At 33.6% G+C, this 20,891-nt stretch overlaps 1 protein-coding gene across 1 annotated transcript; it reads right to left on the minus strand.

Moving 5' to 3' along the window:
- Positions 1 to 986: 986 nt before the first annotated feature.
- Positions 987 to 7,274, minus strand: DEFB112 (defensin beta 112). Its single transcript, XM_054493446.2, has 2 exons — positions 7,220 to 7,274; positions 987 to 1,213 (listed from the first exon to the last, which is right to left on the minus strand). The coding sequence occupies exons 1-2, from the start codon at positions 7,272 to 7,274 to the stop codon at positions 987 to 989; spliced, it is 282 nt and encodes a 93-aa protein (XP_054349421.2).
- Positions 7,275 to 20,891: the final 13,617 nt, after the last annotated feature.

Raw genomic sequence — 20,891 nt, forward strand, 5'->3', positions numbered from 1 at the left:
TTTTAGAGTTGATATTTCAAAATGTTTGAATAAGGGGAAAATTTTTAATCTAGGTGAGATATTAAGACCAACTGCTGACCCTTTCCCTCAAGGACATATTTTAGCCTTTGTTAACATATCCTTGCCACATAAATCCTGGGTATGACAAAAATTTCTGTAATAGAAATTATATGTGTGTGCATGCATACACACATATATATTTTGTTACATTATTTTTTAAAAACTTAAAATTTACTAAGACACCAATAAGTAGCATGATAAGAATCATCTGATAACATGCAGAAACATTAAAAACATGAAACAAAGCAAAACAAAGCAAAAAAGTTAATCATAATTTCACATTATTATTATTGACACAAGCTGCAGGGATTTACCATTCTTCTTTTTCTTCCTCAACCTAGTCTCCCTCTATTCTACCTTTTGAGATTATTTAGTCTCCCTGTATTCTACCTTTTGAGATTATTCTTGGAAAAAAAATCAGTTATTTTTATTTCATAATTCTTTCAAAAAAGAGAGAAAAAGTATAACCAGGAAGTATAAGCATTATGAGAAAGTTACGAGGATTTCATAATCATTCAAATTTCTTTCAACAATTTTTACTAGTTCAGGGATCACATCTCTTTCCAACTATGTCCCCACTCCTGAGTCTCCTCAAAGAATTCTTGATAATACCTCACTAATGACTCATAATATGCTTTTCACACTAAATAAGGAATTGGCCCCAGAATCTCACTAAACTTAGTGGTCCCATCATGGATTTTCTTCTCCACACTGCTTCTATTCCAGAGTTCAAATCCCTGCCTTGTATTCTGATTCTTTCTTCCAAGCAAGCACAATGTTTATAAATATTTCTGGCTGAAATATATTTTATTTAATTATTTATTCATTATAGGTATGCACGCATGGAAATTATAGGTCATTAATGAAGTGATGAAATAATGAGAAGACTTCGTTAAGATGTGTCATCTTCTTGTGGATGGATTTCTTCAATGATGTGAGTCTTTAGGGTACCATTCTTGAGTCCCTACTGAGTCCTCTGGGATCCAATTATTTGGGTTCGTAGGGTCACATTCTGTCACGCAGCAACGAGTTGTAGGTCTTGCACAGTATGAAATCCTAAATTCACTATCATCACATTGATTTTTACATCGACCTCCAATCGCTGTACATGCCTTCCACCTATTAAAGGTGATATGGTGCCCTTCACTTCTGGCTGAAAGAAGGCAAGAACAGCTGGAATTAGTAATCTAGGTGGGAACTCCCAAGATTTAAAAGAAGACACGGAAGTAATCACAGACAACAGAGGAGAAATAAAGGAAATGGATATTTGCTTTAATTTTTTTGTCCATATCAGAGCAGATCAAGGAAATCAACAAGTATACAGTTCCTAAACTAGAGGTTCCATTCCTATGCATTTTAAATAATTTTGTAGTGACTCAATAAGGGATTTCTGAAGTGCTTGCAATGTATTAATCTTCCTCTGTCTGTCTTGCTCATTGACTAGAACCATTGGATATGAGTGGGATGATCTCCACCCTCTCACTTATTATTCATTCTTAGTACTGTTCTGTGGTAAGTGTTCTCTTCCTTTTTAAGATTCCATGGTTCTTTTTAACCTGACTTGAGCAGTTCTAAAATATTGAAAGATACAATTTTATTTTCCTTAAATATCTCATCTCCTCTTGTATCTGCATCCTAGAGCCAAGCATAAGAGAAGTTTTGCTAAAAAAAAATAGACACTTTGGGGTGATTAGAATAAGGAAATAGTAAATAACCACAAGCTGTGGACATAGTGAACATTTTGGCAAGGCTCATAATTTTGTAGTTCTACTTTGCCATTTTTCTCTTTCATCCTGAAGTTTCCAATGCTGTAGAAAATTTTTAAAAATGTCTCTAATCTCACTTTACACCATAATTTCTTTGACTTTGTAACTTCCACAATTATAAGGAATGATGTATGTATCTAGATAGAAGGTCTCTCTGTCACTAACAGAAGTTCTGATCTGTAGTTGCAGGTATTCATTTATTCTCTGTATCTCCACAGATACATGGCACATATCACTGGAGAGCCAGGTTTTGAACCTATATAATAATTTTTAAATTAATTAAAAAGTTTAATAAAAATTCTGGAAGAGACTGTCTTAGGAAGTACATATCTACCATTACTCGACTAATATAAGCATGCATTGCTGGACATATTTCAGAAGGTGGATAAAAATGAGCAAGTCCTTATCACTGATGTCTATAAGTATGCTTTCATCTTAAAAACCTTTTTATTCTATAATTAACCATTTTTGTGTCCATCTTTATAAATAAAATACATATATATCATTTTATATAAAGTAGTAATATTACCCACAAATTTTGCAGCAAGAATTTAAAATAACTGAGGATTTTGAGACTACACTATCAGAGGATATTCCTTTTGACATACTCTGGATTTGCAGTGATGTGTACTCAGTTATCTAGGAGCCAGCACTTTACGCAGTTATCTTTGCTAATAATTGTATTTTATTTGCAAATAGTAAGAGTAATATGAATAATGGTAATAATAATATTTCAAGCCCATATTTACCCTGAGATATGAAAGGTACATTTCATAATTTGATTAACCTCAGCATAGTTCTGTTCACAAAGCAACATATCACAAAGGGTATTTCCTTCTGAGAGAAGGAACACAAAATATAAATGCAGAGCCTAATGTAGCACTGTAAATGAAATAGCCATGAGATTACTACCTACATCAAGAAACAAGATATTACTAGAAGCTTCACACCCTCATGCCACATCATAACCCCCTCCCTCTTCCCTAAGAGTAATCACTGTCTTGAATTAAACACTAACTTTCTTACTTTGCCTTATATTAATATTTGTATCCCTGAATTATGCATTTTTTACGCCTGCTTTTGAACATGTATACACATAAAAATATGTATAAATCTAGATATACGCACTATATATATATATATATACACATAAATAAATGTGTACATATGTGTATACAATCAGGGGTCACTTAGGGACAGGGATATGTTTTGAGAAATGTGCCATTAGGTGATTCAGTCCTTGTGCGAACACCATAAACTGTACTTACACAAATCTAGATGGTACAGCCTATCACATACTTAGGCTGTAAGGTATAGCCTATTACTCCTGGACTACAAAATGGCACATGTTACTGGACTGAATACTTTAGGCAACTGTAACATAATGGTAAGTGTTTATGTATCTAAACATAGACTGAAACACTGTTTTGCAGCACATGATTGTTTATACTGATAGTCCCCGAATTACAATAATTTGACTCAATTTTTCATCCTCAGAATGGTGCAAAAAAGACATACATTCAGTGGATACAATACTATAAGTAGTCATACAACAATTCTGTTTTATGCTTTCGGTACATTATCAAATACATTCCATGATATATTCAATAATTTATTATAAAACACTCTATGTTAGATGATTTTGCCCAATTGTAGGCTAATGTAAGTATTCTGAGCATGTTTCAGCTAAGGTAAGCTAAGCTATGATGTTCTGCCAGTTAGAGTGTATTAAATCCACTTTCAACTGATGATATTTTCAACTCAAAATGTCTTTATCAAGACATAATTCCATCGTAAATTGAGGAGCACTGCGTGTGTGTGTGTGTGTGTGTGTGTGTGTGTGTATCTTAGAGAGAATCATACAGTTTGTTTGTTTCTGGATTTTTAAATTTATATTCATATAATTCAACTTTGCAGTTGGATGTAGTTTGCAGTACTGATTTTCATTAATACATGGCATTCACTTTATTTATCCAATAAACTTTAGAAGATCATATAGGTTATTTGCTACAGGGAGAATTTGGCTGCTCTTAATATTCTTGTACTGTTTCTTGAAGCATATTTAATAATCTTCTGTTGGATAGATTTCAAATTTTGAATGTTCTGTTGAATGTATGGTGGTAGTTTATCATGGTTTAAATTAGCATTTTCTTGATTGCAAGTGAGGATGAGCACTTTAAAGAGGTTGTTTATCCACTCTTTCAAGTGGCTTAGGTCTTTTTTTCATATTTCTACTGAATTACCTAGCATTTTGTTATTTATTTATTAGAATTTTAAAATATATTCTAGATTTAAGCCCTTTGCTAGTTATATATGTAGCAATTTTTGTATTCTACTCTATGACTCTACTAAGCTGATATACAAGAACTGAAGGAAATTTTGCCATTGAAGTGATTGGTAAAGTGGTGTAATGGACAAGAGGGAAGAACTTTTAAAGGCTGTGGGTCCTAAAACATAGGCTTGGAATAAAGGCGAGCCTGGGGTTACACGAGCTGGCCAGGTACTGAGTGAACCTGGAGCCTGTATCCACCGATGCTGGCCTCAGGGCTGAGTCCACAGGTCCTTACCTGATGACTATGGCTGTGGAGCTCACCTTGTTCTTGGACAAGCCTGAAACCTGGGGGTCAGCTTGGTGCTGGGGGGAAATCCAGAGCCCAGGGACACTGGGGCCAGCCTAGCTCTAGAGAAACTCTGGAAACTGAATGTGATTATTGGGCCTAGCCTGAGTCTGTGGGGCTTGAACTAGCACTAGGGCTACTGGACAGGCCTGGAGGGGCAGTGAGCTGAGACTTGATGGGCTGGCCTAGAGCCAGAGGCTGTCAGATCCGGCCTGGTGCCAGAGCAGACTTGGAAGCTCAGTCTTCAGGTACTGTTCTGAAGTCTTGAGGCCATGGGGGCCTTCTCGGTGCTCGGTTCTACTTAGAAAGGGCATCCAGTGTTGGGTCCAAGGCTAAGTTCTATGGTCATTTCCCTCTCTTTCCTTCACAGGAAGGGTATCTGTCTCCAGGCTGTGCTGTCTAGGCTTGGGAGAGAGGTCCATGAGCAATGTGACACTGTCTTTCCTACCGTCTTTAATGTGTTTTTTCTTATTTCTGTAATCTACCCAAGTGCTGTAATCTCTCACCTGGTTTCCTTAGCTCTTGTGAAGGCATTTTCGTGCATGGATAATTGTTCAAATTAATGATTCTGTAAAGGAAGGAGCACTGAAAAGTCCCATTCCAACATCATGCTGACATCCAGTGAAACTTAGTCAAATAGAATTCTTTTAAAACTAAGTTCCCAGACCCTTATCTAGACTTTTGTTGCTCAATTGCCTTTTTGAGTTATCTTAATTAAACCACGCTTTAAAATAAACAGAACACCTTCATCATTCTTTTCATATAACAATATACTTTTTATATCAAAAAATATCGGTATTTTGAACAGTGGTGATTGATAAAAATAGTTTTGCCTTGGCTGGGCGTGGTGACTCACACCTGTAATCCTAGCATTTTGGGAGGCCGAGGCGGGTAGATAACCTGAGGTCAGAAGTTCACAACCAGCCTAGCCAACATGGTGAAACCCTGTCTCTACTAAAAATACAAAAAATTAGCCGGGTGTGGTGGTGGGAGCCTGTAATCCCAGCTACTCTGGAGGCTGAGGCAGGAGAATTGCTTGAACCTGGGAGACGGAGGTTGCAGTGAGCCAAGAGAGTGTCATTGCACTCCAGCCTGGGCAACAAGAGTGAAACTCTGTCTCAAAAAAAAAAAAAAAATTGCCAGCTGTTGGGTAGGACGGAAACTGAGACAACAGTATAACTCCTAAGCACAATTGCATTAAAACATTTAAAAAAGTAATAATGTTGCTGAAAGCAATGGTTAGAAAATCTTTCTTCATGGAAATGATAAAAGGGCATTTGTCTAGCCAGCATTTTATCAAAAAAATCAGCCTCTACAACCTTAAAATAAGATTTCTTTCTTGTTTTAAACATGAAATTCAGTCTTCATAAAGCTATGAGGTAAAAGACAAGAACATATAAGTAAACAGGGACTGAGGTAGAGAATATACTCAGAATATTTACTTCATTTCAGTCGAAAAGTATTGATTAAAATGTGCAAGACACAATTCTACTTATTTTATTTTACCTGTGCTGATTTTCTCTTTCCCATGTCGGGCCTTTTCAAATATTGTGGAAGACGTATTTGTCTTTGAGTACATTTTTTCAAGCTTCAGTCTACATATGGTTGTCAATAATTTCATAGGAGTGCTAAGAGGTTGGTAAGAGCTCACTGTAAAGTAAAAAAATTTCTTTAAAAGTAGAAGGAAAAATATTTTCAGAAATAAGGACACCAATGCAGTTGTCTCTATTTAATGGTCCTATATATTATAAAAGGTTTTACAAAATGATAAACATATAGTACACGTTTAAAAATCCAGTTAAATGAATAAATGACTTGGCTATTAATAAGTTCACCTTGCATGGCTATTGTTAGGAAAAATAAATTAATACAGGCAAAAGGCAGAACAAATGCTAGCTATTAAAATCATTATTAAGAAGAAAACCTGTCAGTGTTTATTGAAATCTGTATAATTCTTCGTATCTCAGAAAAATTCTAAATATAGAGGGAATTATAATGAGCATGCTTTAATTAATTTTTATAAAGAAGAAAAATTATTATCTGATTTAAATTAACTCCCTTGTTGGTTTACATTATTAATTGAAGTTCATAGCCTTGTCCCCTTTTGGTGAGAAATTATTAGCTAAAAAGCTATTTATGTTTAAATATTAGGGCAGAATAGCAGTAAAAGAATGAGTTACTACAGATTTATTTTAAGGTTACCTCCTCTGATCTCAATACTGACAGATATCTTGATAATCAGAGAAAGCAGCAAGATAAAGAAAAAGGAGAATTTAACTGGAAGTGAAGAGTAGACAAGTGCAGCTTGTCTCAATTGTTAATAAAATACAATCTGAAACTTTTAGCAAGACATTTTATCTGATTAACCTCTGCTATAAATATCGCTGTAGGGGTCAATGATTTCCAATCATAACTCATAACTTTCCCAGTTTTTTCTAATCTATTAATAGATCAAATTCAGTTAAATTTGAGTGTTGAATAAATACATATTTCATGGATCTGTGAAATCAATGTAGCATTATTTTCTTCTAATCATTTATGTATATGCATAAATGTGAATGTGTATTTTCATGTAATTAAGGTGAATTACAGCCTTTTCTAGAATGTTGTGTTTGAAAAATTATTCAAATATTTTTACCTGAGAACTGTGAATAAATGTAACATGGTGATGGTATTAATAAAATGATTTTATAATGTCAATTCTACTTTAAATATCCCAGCTCCCCTACTTTAATGCTGGCCCCTTGACCCCTCTAGCAATAATATTCATATTACCTGGTGGAATAAGGACTCCAAAAAGCAAAATACAGAAAAAGAGAAGGATCTTCATTGTAAATGATTTCTTGGTATAAAACAGTGTACGGATCATCTGTCTGACTCAGCTGTTGTTGAAACAAGGAAAAAAAACCCTTACATTTAAAGAATTCTTCTGCATAGTTTTGACTACTGAAGCTTATTAAGAGCAAGAACATTTCTATGCTTGGTGAATAGTGTCATATTCAAAGAGATAGTGACTAGAAAAAGCTGCATTGTCACACAAAAGTTACATCTGCTGATTTCTCTTGCAGTCAGTTTAAGAAACTTTAACAGTTACAAGAATATGGGTATAAATTGCTAAGTTACCAAGATCAGAAATAGTCCTGCAGCAATTCACTTGATACCCCAGGAGTACTAGCTTTATATAATTCCATTCACTATTTTAATGGCCCCAGTATTAACAATGAATCTCAATGTAACAAGAAATCCAAACCATAGAACTTTAAGACTGAAATTATCATATAGAATATTTAATTTTACATATAAAAATGTTGAGATCCAGATTTGTCAGGTAATTTTATAATCCATACTTTCTTTATTTAAATTATGTATGAACATAAATCATGACAGTATTCTGGTGTTTATGGATATTATCCTGTCAAGTTTAGCTGTACCAGGAAGAAAGTTCTGTCCCCTCAAGTGGGATTTGTGAATGTCAATGCAAAAACGTTCAATGTTATAAACCTAGAATGCATTTCTCTGTTTGTTTGTTGTTATTTTCTACATAGTGAGAAGTTATTTCTGAGTTAATTTGTAAGTTTTCCAAAGTCGACTACAGCAGATATATGATAAAGAGTTGATTTTGTTCCCCAGACCCCATAAGGAATAATGATCCATTGAATCTCTCTTACTATATACTCATAGAGAGCACTAAGAATCTGGGTGTAAAGAAGCCCCAGTTAATATTAGTTATCCTTATTTTACATTTATAAGAATGTTATTTACAAAGGTGTTGCAACTGAAACATGTACAAATAATCAGAATTGTGGCAAGGTTTCCTGGGCAAAGTGATAAAGAGATATGCTCAATAATTTTTCCCTTCTACAACCAAATTCTTCACTGATAAAATATGAATTAAAAGTAAAGGACTTGACTAGGTGCAGTGGCTCATGCCTGTAGTCTCAGCGCTTTTGGGGGACGAGACAGACATTGCACTTGAGCTCCAGAGTTCAAGACCAGCTTGGGCAACACGGTGAAACCCCATTTCTACAAAAATACAAAAATTAGCCAGGAGTGGTGACACACGCCTGTAGTCTCAGCTACACTGGGATGCTGTAGTGGGCAGATCTGAGCCCTGGGAGGTCGAGGCTGCAGTGAGCCATGATCATGCCACTGTACTCCAGCCTGGGTGACAGAGTGAAACACTGTCTCAAAAAAAAAAAAAAAGCTAAGAATTTATACTAAAAGCTAAGAACTTACTGGGGTTCACTGAATAGAGGATTTAACTATCATTTGACATAGTATAAGATTATTTCAACCATCCCTATGTAAGATTAATTGAACAGATATTAACAGATATTAATCAAACACCTACCATATGCCTGTTACTTTTCTAGTTGCTGTGGTACAACTGTGAAAAGGGTAGGGCATTTGATTGTTGTAGATGAGACAAAGCTCTAATTGGGCACTGAAACCAAAACCCAAATTTCATTAAAAATAATTTACATATTACTATGCTTTCTCTGTTATCAGAACTTCTGTGAATAAACACAAAGAAAGAACAGCAAAGAAGATAAATGTCTCATTGATTTTTTAGTTTTAGCTCTTTCCAAAGACATGACAAAGTTGCAATATTTCTGCCTTAATGCAAGGACTGAAGTCGTTTAGAAATTTTATTTTGAGTACTTATTTGTTAAATCCAAAGGGTGAAAAATCAAACAGCAATATGACAGCATTAAAGGTGATTCACTTAGGGGACTTTGTGACGCAGGTCTAATCCCATGGAGAATGTGGAAACTGCTCCTTTTTTTTGAACAGGTTAACATCAATCCTGTATTATAAATGTCCAACATATTAAACACATTCTACAAGATCTACACCACAAAACAAAAATAGAGTATGCCTTTCAACATTTGGTATTTGGACATGAGAATACATACAATTTAAATTGCTTTTTTTGAATATATTAAGAATTTAAATCACAAACAATAGAATTATGCGGGAGTACCTGGATTCACTGATCTCATGGCCACCTCCTAGTAACTGTAGATGTTTAGAAAACAGATAAATAAAACATTTTCACTGCCTTAAGAAACTCAAATTATTTTCAAAAAGACATGCAAATAAGTATATGAAAAATGAATAAAATAAATGCTATGAATGTTTTATGACAATAGTTCTCATGTGTTTTCTGAGTATAGTATTTTTTTAACTGAAGCACAAATAAATCTCAATACGTTCGAAGCTTGCATATTATAAGGTTTCTGAACCAGAAATTTTGTTGATCTAATAAGAAATCTTGTCCTGAGGAAACTAAAGCTAACACTAGTATGCTGGAGAAAATATTTTATCCTTCTTTATTTTCCCCTTACTGTCTAATTCTACATTTAGTTACACAATTAGTGAGTGACTTGGTTTCTACAAAATTTAGGTTTATCAAAAACCTCATCACCCTGGACAATAAAGACACACAAAATATACTTACCCTCTGCTGGTCAAGGAATAAGAAGAGTAACTCCCATTGGACCACTAAGGGTGCCTCTGCATGAACAAAATATCCCCAGTTGTTTTTTGATCCTAAGAAATTGTTATTTTTCACTGCCTAAGAAAAAAACTTTCAATTTTCCTAAATATTTTAGAGGAAAATATATAGAGAGGTTGAATGCATTTATGCTTATGTTCATATTCAAATGTCTTCTTCGTTAACTACATAGCCATTTTGCCTCCTTGTCATTTATCACCTAAATATCGGTAAGATAACTCTGCTTGAAAAGACATATCTAGACAGTCATCAAATATCCTTTTTCATTTTTAACCTAATTTTAGTGATCACTGTGAAGAGCATCAGCGCCACAGAATATACATTCATGAGTCACCAAGTCCTCTTTTCTCTCTGTTTGTTTTGCTCATTTATTGACTGAAACCAGGAGTGGAGTGAAATTTAGTAAACCTATATGTTAATTAAGCCTCAACAAGCAGATAGCAATGACATCCCTGCCATCTGTATAGCTTAATTTTTACGTACATATTAAATATAAATTTGTTGCTGTGTAGGCTCATAATTAAGAGATTGATCAAATCTGTTACCCCATTTTCTAACTTTATGTTAAAGTAATGAGTATATAGCACCTTTATCACTGCAAAGGCATTCACTTTTAGAGACTATTTTTTAAAAATAACATTTAATTTTGTTTTTTTTTGTGACGTAAGCTTTAATATTTTCATGAGAAATAAGAATAAAACTAAAAATATACTTTTGGGATAGAGTATTTGAAATCAATAACTATAAAACAGAGAAAAAAGAAAAAAATTTTCACTGTAAATAATTTATTTATCAGGTGTAAAGAACCCACTGATGATTTTTTTTGGTTCAGGTGTTGTTTAAGTAAGGATACAAAAGAATCCCCTCATTTATAGAATTTCCTTAGTAGTCTTGATATTGAGTCTATATTGGGTTGAATAATGCCAAATTCAAAGAACTGATGGCCAGAAAAGAAAAAAATGCATGGTCAGCAAAGAAAAAAATGCATTGTCACACAAAATATATCATCTATTTTTTATAAACTCAATGAAATCTTCTTGAAGAGAAACTTTACAGTTACAAGGATGTATGTTTAAATTCTTAAAACCTCAGTTTTAAAATTATGCTATAACAATTTGACCCTTGAGATTTGTTTAAATAAACCTGTCAATGCTGAATCTTGATGTGAAAAGATATCTGAGCCATAACAAATTAATTTGAAATATTGTAAAGAATACTAAGGTTTATAGATGAAGACATTGAAGCCCAAAGAGGTTAGGTTATATATTATGTATTATTTATAATTTATTAAAAATAGACTCACCAATAGTTATAACTCTGCCTAGCTACCCTTAGACTATTTTGATAAAAGTTCCTAAAGTAGGACTTATCACAATTCAGAAATATTTCACTTTTTTTAAACTAGAATCCATGAATTTGATTTTTTTCCTAAATTACTGTTATTTCTAATTTAGTGTGTAAAATTTGCATAATTTATTGCATATTTATCTTTATTCCTCAGTTACTGGTCGTGAAAACAGAAATTGATTAGTTCTTTTTCACAACACTTCAAGCGTGCCCAGGAAGTATGGAAAAGTAAGATCTTAGCTCATGTTTATATGCAGAGTAACAAGATTATTAATCGCATAATCATAATAATTTTAGAATGTATAAAGATTCCAGGCAGATCCCATCATAACTAGAGCGATTAAGTAATTATCTAGGAATTGCTTCCCTTCTAAATATTTTTTCCCTGTATAATCTAAGATGAAAAATATACTATTATACTACTTAAATTGAGTGCTAGGAGCTTGATTATGACATGTGCCCTTGCTGGGAAGAAAGAAATGAGAATTTTCTTATCAATTGACATGAGGAAGACCATTTCAGCCAGTCTCTAGGTAAAATTAATGTACCTGGGCCGGTTCATGGTTCACAGTAATCAACACAGAAAATTGAATTTTATTATTAATAAGAATGATTATCAATTTGGATCACCAAGCCCACAGGTAAATTCATTAAAATGTACTTTTGCCTCCAGAACTCCTACGGACAAGAAGAGCAGAAATGAAAACAAATTCATTGATTTTTTTCTCCTATTCCTTTCAAAGAGATAAAAAAAAAATGAGATTATTCATTTACTGAGAGGGCTGCAGCCATTTGAATATTTGCTTTGAACCAACATTTTCCAAACTGGAAAAGGGAAAATGGCAAAAACAAAACAAAACAAAACAAAAACAAACAAACAAACAAAAAACATAGTAGTGCTGATTCACTAAGATGCTTTTTGAACTAAGCCTAAATTCATAAAATACATGGAAATTATTTTCCAAACTGAACATGATTATAAAACTAGGACTATAATTAAATTTGAGGTTGTGATTTTTAACTCTGCAATAACGAGCCTTTTCTTTTTTTCTCAAGATAATAAACACAATCTTTAATTTACATTTTAATGCATAAATGGTAATTATTGTAAAATTACCATTTTTGTATCATTTCTTGAAAGTATGAATTAGAGACTTTGCTTTAGAAATGTTATTTTAACTACTATCCACAACAACTTTATAAGATGGATATTGTTTTCTCCCACTTACAGAGAGTAAATAACTTCCCAAGATCACATAGCAATTAAAAATCTAGAATTCTTACCCTGGTATAAGTAATCTTAAGTATATAATCATAGTCACTAAAGTTTCCTCAAGTCTTATTATTTCCTTTTTTTCTCTTTTCTCATCTGTAAGATATCGAATTGGAAACTTTTAGCAATTTTCAAACTTTGTAACTTATGGATTTTTTTGTAATAAAATTGATTATAAAAATTAAGCTGCAAGAGAAGAAGTTGTAGGTCTCTAAATCCCCTTATCCCTGTAGTAAACTGAAAACAATTTGGTAATAATTTTGGCTCCTATGGAAAACTCACTTTGAGAACTATTATACTAGTGTCTTTTGGGGGGCCTATCCATACCCGTCCTACAAGTTCTCTTGACATTTCTCATTTAAAACCTGTTTTCATCAAAGAAACTTGTAAATCTAGTGAAGAATTTTATAAATACCACTGGGTTGCTGGGGAGAAATTGGAGATTAAGGGTCATTTCTATTCTAGTAACTTACTACACAGATAAGAGACTATATAGACTCCTTATTTGAGGACATTACCAAGGTCACCTCAGAGACAAAAAAGCATATCTTATTTGCTCTTGACCTAGCAGAGAGAAAGGTCATGTTTTCCTGCATAAAGACTCTTGATCCAGATAGCTTTAGCATTTCTTCTCATCTTGACTAAACTTTATAGACGTCTCTTTTTGACTCTAGGCTCCCAACTTCCTTTTTCTTAGATCACTTTCTTTCAAAATGTATAATTAAAAATTTTCTCTCTACCTCTTTGAGATGTAAATATTTTCCCAGGCAATTGTCAGTTTTGCAACCCAAGAACGTCTTTCTCAAGGACATTCTCCATGAATAGATGATAGCCAGAGTTTGCTAGCCTTTTAAGTCCAACAGCATGAAAAAGTGGAAAAATAAATACGACCCAGATTTTGTGATTTAAATAGAGAAGATAATATTTTCGAGGAAATAGACAATAAAGAATAAGATATATGTATAAGGTGGTGGCAAGTACAAATTCCAAATGAAATGAAGATACTTGTCACTTCATGTAACTTCACAAAATCTGCAAATGCGAGAAAAGGAACTTTCCTTAGGAAGAGGCTGGGATAGTTATGATGTCATTTGGAGAAAAGAGAAAGATGTTGCAATAGTAAGGTAATTCAGAGAAAAGGAAACCAAATGAGAAGTTCAAAGTGAGAGAAACCTTGCCTAGAATTGATGCAGCAGAAAGAGGTATAATTTAAGCAACATTGAATTAATAATGTTTTCTTGTGATCCCCAAACTGGAAACTGCTCACACAGAGTATAAGGTGAAATTTGTAAGGTTGAGGACGCAAGAACATCCTGTAAGGTCAAGAACAGATGATGAAATTAATTAAAGATGGTAGTTCTTGCTGAACAGAACCTAACAGTTCAACCCAACAGCATGTTCTATTTCAATAAGTTGAAATAGAACAGTTTATTCTGAAACAGAATAAACTGTTCATTAAAATGCTGCACTCCCTTTGATCCAAATCTATGCTCCACTGATATTCTAAGTAGTGTTAGTCATTAGATTAGTGATAAAATTTTATTACATAATGGAAATGATGAAGCTTTGTCTTTCTATGAGACAAAAAGGAAAAAAAAGTCAAAGCAACTAGTTCACAAGGGAACAGAGGAAAATAGAAAACGTGAAAATTGGCTTGAAAAGGTCATGAAATATTTTCCTACTTACAGATTCCACTATTTATGTAAGGAGTGAGAGGAATTTGGTTCTAGAGTAAGGTAGGGAACAGAGTTGAAGATTTTTGTGTGTAGCTAAGATTTATCTGAGAACCTTCTTTGCTCTCCTCAGTCACCACTGCAACTCCTCTTAGCTCACAGTCACAAACACATGTGGGAGTAAAACTGTTCACCAGTATGAAGCCCCAGAATGTTAAGGTAGAAGCAGAAGAAACATAGCAAAGATCAATGGTTTTCTCTTTCACTATATCACTACGGCTCGAGAAGTGGTTTCTTCTTCATCCTTGTAAAAAGATATGCAACAAAGTCGTTTCTCTTTTCACCTAATATAGACTGCTCTCAGGAGTTTAATGAAAAGCCTTGATGACAATTATATTTTTCTTAGTTATACCACATTAAATGTTCACAAATTTACTCAATAATTGTGGCCCCCAGAACACAATCTGTTAAAAAATGTAGTAATCCTTTATACATATCGATGTTCTCACTGAAAGAGGGAAAGTTGGCTAGAAAGAGTTCTAATGTGTCTTCTATGCTCAAAACCTTTCTAAAATTTTTTTTAAAAGCCTTTATTGAACACCGATATGCTCAGTATTATACTAGACACTTTTTTTGGTCTATTTATTTTTCACCATAACCTTACTGGATGGTTAATGCTATATTTATTTTAAAGAACGGATAATTTAGATTCAGATAGACCATATTATTTGATAATAAATGTTATAATATAGCAACCAAAACATGTATAAGGTTTCAAACATGAAATAAGTTTCTTTATTGCTCATATGTCAAAATGGATAACACTGATCTGTATGAATCTCTCCTTCAAGCATTTATTCAGGGACCCAAGTGATGTTCCATCTTAGCATTCTGTCATCTTCAACATGTGGTTTTCAATGTCACTGAAAAAAGGGGAAGCAAAACAGAATCTTGCATTGAAGTATTTTATGAACTGGCTCTGAAAATTGTGCACATCATTTCTACCAGGATTTATTTTATTCACCAGTGTGAACTGGCCTTGGTTATATGGCCACTCTTAATTATAAGGTAGGCTGGAAAATGTAGTCTAGTTTCTATACCCTGTGCTCTCAGGAGAAAGAGAAAAAAAAATGCATCATTAAATAGCTAGCCAGTCTGACGTACAATATCTTTTTTCTATTCAATAAGTATCTATTTAAATTTTTGTCTCAAATGTAGAACAACCTCCCTCCCTCCTCAAAGGAGACAGTTAAAAACTCATTTCAATGAAACAACCATCTAAGAGTCCAGGATCTTCTGGTTTGGTGCAGTTCTTTCTCTCTCTTCATGATGTGATGTATTAAAACATGTAATCTTTCAGGATACATGTATAAGAATAATCAAAACAATATTGTTTGTAGTAGCATATCACTGAAAACAAAAGTTCACAGAGGAGGATGAATAAATTGTAGTCATTCAAATAATGATAAATTCATGATGAGAATGAATTAACTCCAGCTACATCCAAAAATATAGATGAATCAGAGAAAGATAATGCATATGACTATATATAATTTTAGAACTTTTTTGTGACAATATGAATACAATGTTATTTTCTCAGAAACTGGTATTACTTCTCTCTAGAAGAAACATCCTGTCTTAACTGATTACCTTCTCTGAAAAGTCCATTCTGAGTATAAACAGATTCTCTGAGCACAAATATGAATCGAGATATCTTCATAAGAAAGACAAAAAAATGTATTGCTCCCAGGAGCTGAGATATAAACAGCTAGAATATGAGTAGCAGTCTACATGTGCCACAGCGCGAAACTACCCTATGACCACTAAATATTAATTAAATTTACTATGTGTAAATAGTATTTAAATGCAAGTAGAAAATTTTGAGTAACCAGAGCAGGGAGTGAATTTTAAACCTCAGTTAAAGGCAGAGATGTAGATGGATGAGTACAAAGATAAAAAGAAGAATGGGATGCCAGTTGTAGAAGGGTTCTTGACTCTTACAAGACTATGGAGGCAGAGTTCAGGCTCATTTTAATCACATCATGGTTGGACAAGTAAATTCTGTAGAACTTGTGGGGCATGCTGATTGACACTTGAACACAGAGTATTTCGGAGGCAGTAGAGTAATTATTTATAGGAATATTTGAGGATGATATTCACCATATTTTACATGGATGGCACAGCCAGGCAGTGACCAGGCAGAATGAATTCTATCTCTGAGGCTGAAGGAGGGTACTGGCGGTTCCCCATATGCCAAGCATTACCCCTTTTGTTACTAGTTCCTGGGAAAGTCTGGACATTTCAGGAGAAGGATGATAATTCCATGGTGACAGTGAGTGTATTTGGAGAATTAGCACAGTGGTTATTTACCAACAACAATAAAAGGGTTTCAATATTTTAACAACCAAAATGGTTATATCTATGTGTACCAGTGGCATATAACCACTAGGCATTTTGATAATAAAAGAAGTTACAGGTGAGAAGCTGAAAATAAATAAGGGAAGAAAATAACTTTTATTCTGTTCCCTTAACAGTAACTCATATTCTCCTTGCTTGCAATTTACCATTGTAACTCCTGGGAATAAGTATAGTGTTTTCCACCTAAGGAAGGGGGAAATATGATATACAGAAGTATCTCATCCTGACAAGAAGAGAGAGAAATCCAGTTCCTGCTAGTTTCCCCCCAAAATATGGAAAAGCGACAAAAGAGGCAGTAGAAGAGAGATGCCTGTATCACAGACTTCCCTCCAGAGTCTCCAGTATGATCAGAGAGAACATGGGCGAGATGGATTGATAAGATAGATGATCAACAGCTTGGAAGTTTTACCCCCACTTCAATACTTAAGGAAGATATCCCACTCAGGATATCTTTGTACCAAACTGGGGTCAACCATAAACAAAGGAAAAAAAAAAACTGCCACATAGGCTAGTTAGGCGATGGGGAAGTAGACACAGCTTTCCCAGCCACTGCAGCTGCCATGGCAGTCTCAGCTGGGATGAGACCCAGAATTTTTCATATGCACTTGGGAATGTGGAGAGGGACATAGAAGTTAGCTAATAGTCTGAATGTGATGCTGCCAGAAAAATGTGACCCTTGTAGGAACAAATTGATCCTGAATTCACAGGCTGTCAGTGCCTGAGGTTAAAGAGATTTGCAGTTATATTTCCAAAGATCTATAGTGCCAAGGAGACCTGAGGTTGGTCCTAGGAAGTGGGAAGAACCACTCAGCTCCAAATGAGAAAAATAAACCACTAATGTAATAGTCATAAAATTAAGACGCAAAGTCCAAAAGGGAAAATAGACCAGGTAGGTGCAGAACATCACTATGGAGACCAGAGGGACAAGAAGATGGTACTGTGAATCCCAGGGCCACTCCTTTCCTAGGATATGGTCACATGAGCCCTCTTTCTCCATACAGACAGATACAATCTTTGTGTTGAGCAGAAGAAAAGAGTACCACTCTGAAAGACTAAGCATTTTCCTACTGAGATATTCTAAATTACTATCTAGGGCTGAGTTACCCAAAAGGATTGGTAGAGAATGGAGCTCCGCATTATTCAGTAGAATGATACTTTTAACATATGCTATATGAAATATAAAGAAAATATAATATATTTGTACATCTTAGTGCAATGTGAACAAATGTGTGACTTTACAAGACAATAACAAAGGCATATCAGTGAACTGTCAAAGCTCAGAAATTTGTAAACCTTCTGAAAAGTGCCTTGTTATCAAAAATAGCCTAAAAATCTTTGAGCTTCCACATGTTAAAACCTACTATGATTATTATATTCAAAATATTGGTAACAAATTTCAAAAAATAAAATATGCTTGCTTGTCCAAGAATATAGGCATTATATAATTTATTTTATTTTAATAATACAATTAATTTAAATATTTAATTGTAGTTAAAGAGAAAAATCTTAGCTAAGGAGAATATCATTTTCAAGTGAAATTTCTGCAAAATAATTTCATATTATACTGTTTTATGAGAATTTACAATGCTTAAATAATTTATTTTTATTTCATACTCGATAATGTTTTTTCTTTCAGTGTTTTAAACTATGTTCTTTGCTGTTTCCAATAATTGCCATCATATTTTGGTTTCACCAATCTTCTCTCTTTTATCTTTAATGCTACTTTCTCGTTTCAGTATAACGCCATTTTCTTCAAAGTAAGAAAATCAGAAAATGATGTATTTAGTGACTATTCTGGGTAAGGAAGTACAAAAAAAAAAAAAAAAGAGGAAGGACTTGAGATTCAAATTAAAAAAACCTAGACCAAACTCTACATCTAATCTGTTGATGTTATGAAATGTCAAAGAACTTTAAAATAATTGAGAACAACACTTAATTAATATTCAAGGAAAAGCCCCAGATTCTAAAAACAGTAGGGCTGAATCTTATCAGTTGCTGCATGGAACTACTTATTATTTCCCATATTTAAAAAACTGCAAAGAAAGGCTTTTCGAAATGTTACTTATCATTGAAAACTTGACATTTTAATTTGCGAGACCCTGATCATATATTTTAAACAAATTATATAGTTTTGTAAAGATATTAGAAACAAGGAGGGAAGACTTACTGGATTGCTCATCTAAACTCAAACACGGAGTAAATAAAGCTTTCTCTAACATCTTTGACTCAAAGAAATCCATTCACTGACAAATGAGTTATTTTCCCTTATTAATAGGGGTAGTATGCTAATAATGGCTTATGAACTAAAAACAATCTGCTCAAGACAAGTTTGAATATCTAGAGACTCATAATTGTTACATGAAATGAGAGTCAAGCTGTGTATGCCCTTTCTTTGTCAGAAAGGTCAAGTGTCTCGGCGCATTTAATTTAAAAAGAAAAAAAATCCACAAAACACAACAACACTATTTCACCAGTGGAAATAGCTCTGGAGTCTTCCATCAACTTCAAGAATTAGTTTCAAAGTGTTGTCTGCTTTCATTCAGTCAGCTATCAGCATGGAGCAGACCACCTGCTGTGAAATAAGGGGGTAGCGACCAACAGTTATTATCGCAGTAGCCATAAGTTTATTGCTTATTGGCACTAAACTTAAATCTTAGTAATTTTGAATTACTGAGTTAGCTTAGATTTATGGAGATGCACAATCATTTAGAATGGCATTCATTCCAGAAGGGTATATTATCTAAACCAATTTTCTTATAGTGATGCAATTGCAATACCACAGTTACGGTTGTATCAGCATTTCCATTATAAAGTCCTATTTTCAGGGTTTTATAATTTGACCATAAAAATTCTCTCCTTGTAGAAACTTGGCAAACAAGGTCTGAGGCATATAACTGAGTTGTTGTGGGTTTTTAAATTTTTTTACTGAAATTAAAAACACACATACATGTTTGATCTGTTCAGCCATTTTATACTTTAACTCTACAAACAACAACAAAAAATACACCAACTATAGTAGACATATGAAAATAATTGGGGAAAATAACAATTAACCAAATCACTAAGTTGGTGGAGATGATCAATTTTTATTAGTTACACATTAAGTTCCTGTGAGAGTGAAAAAAACAATTGTTTAGAAGTAGGTTTGGCAGTGCATGTGAAAGTCTCACCAATGTTAATAGCAAACCAATGACAATAGCAAACCAATGACTGAGGCAAGTCCTTAAATTTCAAGTCTTAAGTTTCTCATCTGTGAGGTAGAGATAATTACACATTCCCTTATAAAGTTATAAGAATCTTGTGAGCATCAATAACGAGTTTGAAAATTTTAAAGTGCTCTGTAATCATGCAATATTATTTTTTAGTTTATAAGGTTTTCTTCTAAATGTATAAATCTTATTGTCCACACTATTTATTTAGATTTGTTACACATTCATAGCTCTTCCCAAATATAAACTCCTGAAGTAGAGTGTCTCTATCTTTGTTCTCAATGTGGTACACAAATATATGTTGAATCCATAACTAATTTATATTTTCTTTCAAAATTAAAAGTGTTTGCCTGACTTTATTTTGCTATCAGCATTTCTAGTTGGAATTGGTCTACCCTAAAAACATGACAGTCGCCCTCTTGTGGTCGACAGAGAGTGTGCACATTGAGTGCCAAGGAAGGGCCAGAATCCTGCCTTTATGAACCAGATCCGTAAGAATTTATCTAATATATAGAGTATAGAAAAAAAACATAGGTCATGAAAAATATAAATTATTCAGTGTAAGGGACAGAGGGCATTTCTCAGCATTGTACCATGGTAAGTGATGAAGAACACAAACTCTGGCAACAGACTGTTTAGGTTCAACCCTGCCTCTACTACCTGAAAGCTTTCTCTAAATAAGGAAGATACCTAACAACTCTACAACGCAATTTTCCAACTATGATATTGGGAATCATTGTAGCAATGGCTTCTGATAGTTATTGTAATAATTACATGAGACAATCCGTGGATATTCTGGCTCATATTAGGTATTTAGAAAATGTAGCTATCTTTATGCTGTTCTTTCTGCGGTCCCATATGAATATAATATTCTTTCCGAAGTTGTTTTTAATGATAAGTAACCTCTTTAAAATTTTTCTTTGTTTCAATAAGCTTAAAGAAATATATTTTTTTTGTTGGTTGCGTCTTGCGTTAGTAAGGTAGTAATATATGATAAAACTTACTTTCA

The sequence above is a fragment of the Pongo pygmaeus genome, chromosome 5 (genome assembly GCF_028885625.2).
Source record: "Pongo pygmaeus isolate AG05252 chromosome 5, NHGRI_mPonPyg2-v2.0_pri, whole genome shotgun sequence".
Taxonomy (NCBI): Eukaryota; Metazoa; Chordata; class Mammalia; order Primates; family Hominidae; genus Pongo; species Pongo pygmaeus.

Excerpts from the sequence above, each read along its gene's own strand:
- DEFB112 (XM_054493446.2), bottom strand. The coding sequence starts at position 7,274 with ATGAAGATCCTTCTCTTTTTCTGTATTTTGCTTTTTGGAGTCCTTATT. Across the intron at positions 1,214-7,219 it reads TGGAGTCCTTATTCCACCAG|CCAGAAGTGAAGGGCACCAT; the intron begins GTAATATGAATA and ends GCCTTCTTTCAG.